This window comes from Nothobranchius furzeri, chromosome 9 (assembly GCF_043380555.1).
Source record: "Nothobranchius furzeri strain GRZ-AD chromosome 9, NfurGRZ-RIMD1, whole genome shotgun sequence".
NCBI lineage: Eukaryota > Metazoa > Chordata > Actinopteri > Cyprinodontiformes > Nothobranchiidae > Nothobranchius > Nothobranchius furzeri.
Window position 1 is genome coordinate 31,150,476 of NC_091749.1, and position 10,418 is coordinate 31,160,893.

Sequence of the window (10,418 nt, forward strand, 5' to 3'; positions counted from 1 at the left end):
AAATGCAATGTGTGCAGATAAAAGAGTCATTATGGTTTTGCTGATTTGTAATTCCCAACTCCCTTTTCTTCCACCTACAGCCAAGCATGTCTCAGGAGCCCAGTGTGGCCTTTCCCCAGAGCACCTCCACAGGGGGAATGAAGCTGGAGGCAGTGATGGAGCAACTCCAGCGTCAACAGCAAGCTCGTCTGGAAATGGAGCGCAAGGAGAGGAAGATACGAGAGACCCACATCATGTACGCTCAGCAGCTCGCAGCCCAGCAGGCCATCCTGGCAGCCGCCCGAGCTTCTGGGGCCAGCTTCATGGGCAAAGGGATGCCTGGAAGTGTTCCTGCCAGCAGCTTGCCTCCCCGTGTGTCCAATCAGAGCAGTGTAGACTCAGAAAGAGATGACGACGAGGACAGAGGTCGGGATTCTGCGGACGAGGATGATGACAATGAGATGATGGAGGGCGATGAAGGCAGCGATGAGGACGAGGGAAGTGCCAGTGGTCTGGAGTTCCTTCGTAAGCAGACCCTTGCTTTGCAGCAGAACGCCGCCCGTATCCCAGCACGTCCGTTTGCAGGTTACTCTGTGTCGGCCCCCCAGAGGGCTGCCTCCCCCCCTGTCAGAGTGAAGCAGGAACCTGATGAGGGAATGTCACCTGCAGGGCCCAACTCTGCTGCTTCTCCGAATGGACAAGGGGACTGGGGGTTTGACGATCACTTTAGACAGGTTAGTACCTCCGTGTTTCATCCTTATTGTAAATCCTGTGTTGGTGCTGCTCTAGTTATGCTCTCACAAAACACAAGTAAGAGTTTAAAGGTTACCAGTTAACAACAACAGCTAGTTTTTGTTCAACAGATCAAGCTGAGATGCAGCTTAATCTTCTGCAGGGCTCCAGCAGTATCTTTGTAAAACACTCCAAATCTCTGCAGGGGCCTGACCGCCGATTTGCTTTTGTGGTGAAAAAAAAAATCCATCTGAGTGAGTCTTGGCGGTCAGCCAGGCTGAGGTGAAACGTGTTCACGCTCACAACCTCTCTCCTCTTGCACTCACATTTTGAATGTGTGTGTGTGTGTTTTGCTCTTTGTCCCTCTTGACGCTTTGCTCAGCCTCTGGTTTGGCTCTGATCCAAGTAGTGGAGTCGAGCAGGGCAGCGCTGCTGCTGCGGGTGGTTTGTCGGGTCAGACTGATGATTTTGGGTGGGTGAAAAGGTTGGATGTAGCACACAGTAGCGGCCTGTCACACCCCCGCTCCATCCACCCAGAGCTTCGGCTTTTTGCCAAGTGAACTTTCCCTTTAAGGTAAATATTGCCTCAGTGAAGTGTTACAGAGCACTGCAATGCCAACAGGAAACCAAGCCAAGTTACATGTGGTTTAGCATCATAGCTGTAGGCTGTAGCAGGTTGACCTGAAGGCTCAGGTGCCTGTCGATGGTGTAAAAAGCCCCAGCTGAGCAGAAATAGATAACGAGGCTCATCTAGCGCAAATATATTTAATAACTCAGTAAAACCGAGAAAACCTGTTTGCACCTCATAATGGACCACTGCTGGGAACGCTATGATATACAGCTATCATAGCCGTGTGGTAAGATAGAAAAGAGTCGATAAAAACGTCTCCCTTTCTTTTTCATTCTTGCGTATTGGGCAGCTTAATAGAGTTGCTCGGCGTCTGACCAATCGTGTGGCTGGAATAGAGGCACACAGCAGCTGGACATGCTAACGGCTAATGCTTGTTCAGCGACTTCTGGTAACATCACTGTAAACGGTGCGACAATGGCACGGGAGTTAAGTGCTCGCCCCGTAATCGGAAGTTTGCAGGGTCGAGCCCCGCTCAGTCTGTCGCTGTCGTCGTGTCCTTGGGCAAGACACTTACCCCACCGTGCCTGCTGGTGGTGATCGGAGGGACCGGTGGCCCCTGTGTACGGCAGACTCACCTCTGCCAGTGTGCCCCAGGGCAGCTGTGGCTACATCGTAGCTCATCAGCTTGAATGTGTGTGTGAATGGGTGAATGACTGATTGTGTTGTAAAGCACGGGGGGGGGGGGGGGGGGGTCGGACAACTAAAGTAGCGCACATGTTCTGAATGTAGCACAATAAAACCCATTGATCAGTTTTAGCATCTGAACCAGAACCGCTCACTGGAGTACGCAGGAGGCAAAACTTTACAACCCCACATGAGTGAGAGTGCTTTATGTCGATGTATGTTGATATCAGCTGATATTGAAAACACTACAGCGATAGGAATGTTCTCCATATCCTCCAGCCCTACATGGAATTATATTGTATCCTGTAGATTAGAGATGCATGGATTGTAGTTTTGAGGGCTGACAGAGATTTTGTCCTATTCTGATTTATCTCAAATAACTATTTTTAAAACAATTGAAAAATCCAATTAACTTGGAAAAAAAGACGTTGGAAACGAAAACTTCTGCACACTTCCCCACTGAACCTGTTGTGTTGTTAAAACTGATCCAAAAGCCTCCAGACCAAATGGAACAATGTTTAAACCACGTGCTTGTATAAGGGAAACTCATATTGCGTTATGTGTTGGTAAAATATATCAAGTACATAATATTGGGTTCTTATTGATCATTAAAAAGATTCATCAGTTCAGATGGCGATGGGTGATATGACAATAATGGATCATGAAGGATTAAAACAAATTAGTTGACATAATCAACAATTTTGATAGTAAAAGGTCAGTGCAACACATTTTTATGTTGACTCATAAACACAACTTTCAGTAGACAGTGTCAGAAAGAGCCACACATTGGTTTTAGTGGCTGCAATGCCTTGCATAAAAGTCTAGGGGCAGTGTAATTTAGCTCGCCAGGACTGCATACAGCCATCACAGTGAGGAGGAGCTTCTGAGGAAGAGAAGGAGGGACCCCAAGGTGTTCCTGGGCCAGCCTAGGAAAAAGCTTCCTCAAGCAGGACATGCCCAAAACACCCCCTCGTGAAGCATCCAGGAGCCTTTCTCACTAGTGGTGATCAAAAAACACAAGGTTCAGGCTCATTTTGCATCTTGCTATGTAAAATAAGAATTACAGAGAGGTCAGATTGTTGAATAAATGTTAAAACGGCTTGCCAGAGATCTCACTTCTTGTGTGTCCTGCTTTCACTAGTTTTTTCACCTTTCTGAATTCCTCATCTCTTACATATTTGTCCCCAACAATAATTACAGGTCCCATCGCGTTAATGTAATAATTGTTCCAGGCAGTTTGTACCCCCCTCCCCTTCACAGCGATCAGACGTACTTGATGGAAGCACGCGCTCGTGTTCATTATTGCTATTTGTCCCATCACTGTAATTTACATGGAAGCCAAAATGTTCCCATACATGCGACTTAAACGATGTCGGTGGTTTTTCAAGCTCCTCTTCTTCTCTGCCATGACTACTGCTGTATTTTTCTCATTTGGATTGAACAGGTGGCGCCTTGGCCCTGCACGTGACCAATTCACAGACCACGTACGTGCCGAACTGTAGAGAGAGATCCGTGCTGATCACAGATCAGTGGTGATCCGTTGCACCCCTAATTCTCACCAAATGCCCCAACTATCTTTACTGGCTCCTCTCGACATGGTGGAGTAGTGGTTCTTCTCCAAGTCCCTCACGGTTGTCCAAGCTCCTCCCCCTATCTCTAATTTAATTTCAGTCCTTTGGATTTGCAATCTCTCTCTTTTGGACATTACCCAAAGCCCATGAACATAGCTCATGGTTGGAATGTAGATCGCCCTCTAGGTCGAGAGCTTTACTTACTTAGCTTTGTGCTACAGTGGAATTAGACACAGTGTTAATTTCTGATTAAACTATTGTGTTCTGCTTCAGATTACAATATTAACTAGGTTTTCATGTATGCTACACGTTGTAAAAGTCATGACGCCTTCGCTGGATTATCAGACGAAACACATTGAAAACTGCTGTTCCACTTAAACACGCCGCAATTTGCATTTTTCTAACAAGTATGGCAGTTCTGTTATTTTCCAAAAGAAACATAAGAATTCTTAAACCACGTGCATCTTCAGCTCTGCAGTATCAGTCTACCATTGTGTTTTTGATTTAAACTGCAAACTCTGCAGACACATTCACATCCTACAATGGAACCAACCAGAGGATTGATGTGTTTTGTAGAATGAAACATCATGGAGTACAAAAGGCACTCTTTATCTGGAGGCTGGGGGACAGAAATGATAAATGACAGTCAGAACAACCATTTCCACAGCTAATTAAAAAATCCGTAGCACTAGTCACTAAATTACAGTCAGTTTCTTTAATTAAATGAAGAATGTGACTGTTTTGGAAAGGAATGCTAATAAAGTTTTAGAGTTTATTCACCCTGTATGTATCAATGCATTGTTCAGTGGCCGTGTAAGATTAGTGGCAGGGTAAGGGAAGTAACTTGAGAGGGGTGGTTGAAGGGAAATAAATGCTGGTAACCATTGCTCCAAACCAGATGACCAAATTTAGCTTTAGAGCAGAGACAATGGGTAAGGGCTCAGAGCAGAGAGCACGTTCCCACACCAGTTCCATGGCTTATTGTCTCCACAAGAGTCAGAAGTTCTAGACATACTCTGAGATGGTCGACTTTGTCCAAGCATTGATTAAACAGAAGATCATAGCAGCCACGATGCAGCTGACCAGTGTCCTACGTGTGGCCTGGTGTCTTTTATTAGGAGAGGCGGGCAGAGCCTGGGGGTTGGGGGAGGCATTATGGGATGAGAATTGGTCTGGCCTTTTTTTGTTTCCTCTCTTTTATCTTTCCTGTCATTATGTCAGCTCTGCAGTATTTAATGACGGCTCATCTCTTCAGGCAGTTTCAGGTTGCACTGCTGCAGGGGGAGGGGATCAGTGGAAGCTGGCAAAGTGTTTCATTTTATTTTTATTTATTTTTTTGATAATATTGCTTTCAAGGGGCCAGAGACTAGCTAAGCAGATGCCACAAATACCGACCTCATAAAATAATGGGAGACAGCATTTATTATACTCTAAAAGCAGCGACAGAGGATAGATTGGATGGCTGACCAAAGACAGATTTGTGCAGAAGACCCTTTACGTTAGCTTGTCCATCTCGTGTAACCAGTCACATCAGATAGAAGCTTTTATCTGAAGCACTCAGAGATACCAACATGTGCCTAAAGCAATGCAAACCATATTTAGAAAAGGGTTGGCTCCTGGTACGATCCAGTATTCAGTAACACTTAACATAACTTATTAGATAAATAAACATTTAACATTACAATTTTTCTACGGTTGAAGTTTTTATGATATGCAGAGATGCAGGACGTCAGTTTTAACATTACTTGGAACAACCATACACTTGATTGTGGCTTGAAGATTGCTGGGAACAATTATTATTATTAATTATTTTTATGTAATTATTTGTCTATTTAATGTTTTAATATGATGTGCACCATAGTGTAATGACAAATGTTGGAAATCTGAGCTGTATTTAAGTAAAACTGCAGATTGAACCGGTAAACTACTGTTTACGGGGTGGGTTCCTAATCCTAACCTCCGCATCAATGTTAGAACATGCCACTTATAAAATATAAGATAATACGTAACGTACCTGTGCATTTACCCGTGTCAAGTTTGAGTTCACTCTGCATTCCCTCACCAGAGCCGAGCTAGCCGTAATCCACCTTAGCTGGTGCGAAACAGTATGAACCGCTCTGCAGCATGTCGGAGAGAAAAAATAGAACCAGTATCTGCAAAAACTACAAATCACCCAGTTTTATCATGTCTGATAGGAACCAAAAGGGTTTATGATTCGATTCAGCACGCTGATGACTGGTTGGATGGAGCACATTTCCCAGCATGCAACAGGTTTTTTTTAAATATTGAAAATGTAGCTAAACCAAACCATTAAATGTTGAAATTGTATCTAAATAAACTAATTTTTATCCACAGTTAGTGTTCATATGAACTGAAATATACATATAGTAAAGAAAGGTTGGGTGTAGTTTTGAAGTTGGCAGTGAAACCAGTAGTGGTACAGCCGTCAGATCCACTGCTTGACTGTAAATCGTGTTGAGACCATGAGGAGTACAAAGTGGTTTTTAAATGTGGGCGAAACAAAATGATCAACTGTAATTATTGTTTTTGACAGATCAACACAGTTGATAATCACAGATATTGGGGGGACGTGTCCCCGGCATCCCCGGCTATGCAGGGATGAATGAGACTTGACCGATCCTTTAGGTCTGACTGACAGCTGTTCTACGCATCTGTCTTCATACTGATCACTCCTGCCTGTTTAAATGTAAACAAACATCTTATACAGGCAGGTGGGTGGGGACAGACATGCTAACTAGCTCTTTTTGTGTCAGTGATGTATGCGGGCTGACCTCAGCCCTCTCCTAAATAGAAGAGTGTCAAACATACAGATGGACAAAGGTGCCTTGTAGAGGGGGTGGCCAGTCCGTCCGTCCGGTCTCAGCACTCAGACCTGGGTGTGGGTGGGGGTGGGGTGGGGTGGGGTGGGGGGGGTTTACACTACCTCTGTAATCCAGATTCTCTGTTGCCCCAGTCTGTGGAAACCTCCATAATTATTGTGTTGTTATTAAGGTGTTTGTGTTGTTTCTTTAAAATGAGTTATTAGGTAATTTAGTTGGTTTAGCTGAATGCTGCTCCGTGGTCGTGGGTTAACCAGTCACATGGTCACATGGTTCTCCATTTCTGTAAGTTTAGACCCATGATTAATGAGGTAATAACAGGCAGTGAGCAAGGATAATTAAGTTTTAGTTTACCTTGTGAATCGTACTTCAGTTGATTATTTGTCTTTTTCTGTTTTCTTTTTTTTTCCAGGACAGTATTGGATAATAAAACTGATATGAGCACACACACACAGTTAATGCAAACCTTTGCAGATTCTTATTAGAGATCAACTGATGAGAGTTTTTCTGTTGCTGATACTTATACTGATACGTAGAGGTCATGGTCAGCTTTGCTGCCGGTCATTTGGATGATTTTTACGACTGTTTTCTATCTTATTTGGTGGCTAAAATGTCACTAATAACAAGAGTGGACACACGACAGGAACCTGAATTTAATCAATTCTTGAATCTTAATTAAACAAACATTTAACTAAAGTTAGTCAAACAAATCAATAAACTGGCCAAGCATCAAATACACAAAGCAGATAAATAAAAGAAAATGTCAGTTGACAATAATGTTTTAGAGCATTTATTAAGTTCTTCAAGATTGAATCAGGGCTGAAATGAATCATCAAAGGATTTGATTCGTTCAATTCCTCGAATCTTTTTTTTTTTTTTACTGATTGAAGGCTTCAGAAAAACAAAAATGAAAAGCTAGTCAAATTTTGTATTTGACTGAATGACTAAACTCTACACGCAGAAGAAAACTCCCCACCATCCCGTTTATTTGTGGATGTTTGCAGCTGCCACGATTATGGATCAGAACCGTAGCAGACTGCTCCAGTAGAGTAGAAGGAGTCGCCGCTCGTCTGGGAAAAGGTGCTGGATCAAAAAGCGTAATAAACACAATGAGAATCCGCACACTTCAATCTGCGGCACGGCTGTGGCAAGCATGTAATTCACAACCGATTCCTTCTTTAGATATAATTTAGACTGGATTAGTGCCAATCCATACATAATACATAGATATGCCACCATTACATTGTTACTAGAAGAAATTAAATGTTACTAGTATTTCCAGCAGCTTACTACTGAACATGTTTCTGAAATAAATAAATTCTACTGATCATATGTGGACATATTTAGATGTGTTTATATTTAAGATGAGTGATATTAAAACAAACTTAAAATGTTAATGAAATGTAGGTCAAATATGTTCCATAAAATATTTATTAAGTATAAATATCAGCTGGGAAAGGGAACTAGACAACACCAATTTAATACAAATTATTAAGCCTTTTATTATAAAGGTCTGCATTTCAGCCTCATAATTGTGTTGTTTTATTTTATATCTTTAGCAGCAGATCCCACTTGAAAAGTTGTCAAATAGAATATTAGATTAATTGGTTCATATTCAAAAGAATATGTGAATACTTAAATAACCCATAGCTCCAGCTCTAGAATGTACATATACATATGAACAAATACAACTTAAGAGTACAAATAAAACATCTAACTGAAAACTATCAGAGACTGAATATATTAAACATAAATCAAACAGTACAAAATAGCAACCTGCTCAAATACGTCACCAAGCACTTTCATTCTTTGTTGCTTCTTTTCTCAACATCAGACAATGTAAACACAACTTTGCAGCAGCATCAGAGGCTGGATACTGAGACTTCCTAATGGATACTGCCTATGCATATATACATGTACCTTTGTTATTATTTTTCTCTCATTACCATTATAAGTGTCTGTGCTGTAACAAGTGAATTTCCCCACTGTGGGATTAATTAAGTCTATTCTACCCAATACTATTCTATATCCCATATGTGTCTGACTATAAATTGGCTCCGTTACAGAGGTATATAGCCAAAAAGAAATGTAAATATAAGATGACCAATATTTCCATCTAACCCTGACTCAGCTCCATTTGGGTAGTAATGTAACGCCGGTGACACACCGGCCACGGAAGCGCCGAGAAGCGAACCGCTCACGAAATTCGGCCGCTGCTCGCCGCTCCTCAGTTCAGATCAGACGCGCCCCAGTCGAGGCGCGCCTCGGCTCAGCTGTAGTTTTTCTTTTAACCACTTGGTGTCCTCCATTTCCTCTCTGCCTTTTCTCAGCTCTTTTCCTCTACGTTTGAGTGTTTGTACGTGTGTGTGTGTGTGTGTGTATGTGTGTGTGTGTGTGTATGTGTGTGTGTGGGTGTGTGTGTGGGTGTGTGTGTGTGTGTGAACCTATGGTATGAACCAGTTGTTTCTGCCAGTTGAATCTCTTGGAACCCGCTCCAATTCTGCAGCTGTATCCTTGCAGTTTCTTCCGAAATGGGTACGTAAATAACCATGTTTTTCGGGGGTCGTACAGCTCCTTGTGTTTCTCAACTTCCTTAATTAATTTAAAGTCATCCATCTTAACTGCTTGCCTCAGACTTTCTGCCTCTCTGTCCTGTTTGCTCCGGAATAAAGACACCCAAAACCACACCCCCCTTCACGTGGTCACACACGCACACAAGTTCGATGTGTGTGTATGTGTGTGTGTGTTCGTGTGGTTTTTCTGCAGTGTCTGATTACGAACACATTTGACTATTGCAGAATTTTATTTTGAAATGCTTTATTTTGTTAAATTTACCGGCCTGCCTCTTATGTCTAGGTTTGACTTCCTGCCAGAATTGACGCGATTCACCCGCGGCTCGCGAAAAAATAGAGCAGACGCCGAAACGACCGCTGCACGGCACGGGCTAGAGCGCCGGCGCGAGGCGATTCGCAGCGCTTCGGCGGCCCATGTGGTCTATAGAATAGCTTTACAAGGGCGCCGAATGAAGGTGGTCCCATTTTCGCGGCGCTTCAGCAGCCGGTGTGTCCCCGGCGTAATGGTGGCTTGTTTGCAGTCCATGTGACGCTTATCTTGGGTTGGGTCGTTGGGGCAGTAGCCTAAGCAGGGAGGCCCAGACTTCCTTCTCCCAGCCACTTGGGCTAGCGCCTCCGGGGGATCCCAAGGCGTTCCCTGGCCAACCGAAAGTCGTAAGCCTCTTTTATAAGACAGACCATGCTGGCAAATTGGTGTAATATTACCGCAATGGAATGCCTATAAATGCACCATGCCGGCATGGCGTTGCGCGAATTTTGCGGCATTCGTTCCGCCTCGCTTGGTAGTAATATTGCGGTAATGGTCTGTCATATACGCCCTGGAGCAACAGAGGCAGATGTCGTGATGACGTGGGGAGTTATTGCTGAGCTCCAGCTGGCAAATTTATTGAAAATGAAAGTAAACACAAGCAACAAGGTTTGCTTTTTGAACAAAATCAGCTGAGATGCAAACTGGAGTGCCGCAGTGCTCCACGAGCCTCTCTGTTAGAGCTGAAGCTCAGATCACCAGAGACTGCACAGGGACTGATGGGGACAGACACCTTTAGGAGCTGCTTGTTAAAAAAAACTTAATGATCACGGCTTCAATCGCAATAAAAAGCAAGTAATGTCCAAGATAAACGGAAGTCTGCGGCAGCGCAGAGACCGCCCACATACCCCCTTTATGCCGCCATCACCTAATCTTTTATAAAATTGCCACGATTGCGCCACATTACCGCCATGGTCTGATCTTATAAACAACCTTTATCCTCCCCAGGTAGCCGCTGCAAATCCTGTTTTGCAAATGCTATGGTCCTATAAAAGCAGCTATAGTCTCGCAGCGTGTCCTGGGTCTTTCTTTAGGTCTTCTCCCGATTGGAGGTGCCCAGAAAATCTCACCAGGAAGGGCGTCCAGGAGGCATCCCAACTAGATGCCTGAGACACCTCAACTGGCTCTTCTCGATGTGGAGGAGCAGCGGGTCTACTCCGA

At 43.7% G+C, this 10,418-nt stretch overlaps 1 protein-coding gene across 3 annotated transcripts in view; it reads left to right on the forward strand.

Moving 5' to 3' along the window:
* LOC107382041 (AT-rich interactive domain-containing protein 3B) overlaps positions 1-10,418 on the forward strand; it is a 94,001-nt gene that overhangs the window by 1,478 nt on the left and 82,105 nt on the right. For all 3 annotated transcript variants that reach the window (XM_054732506.2, XM_015954014.3, XM_015954015.3), the window contains exon 2: positions 81-713. In XM_054732506.2, coding sequence (XP_054588481.1) covers positions 87-713 — 627 coding nt within the window. In that variant the 5' untranslated portion in view covers positions 81-86. The remainder of the gene's footprint in view (positions 1-80; positions 714-10,418) is intronic.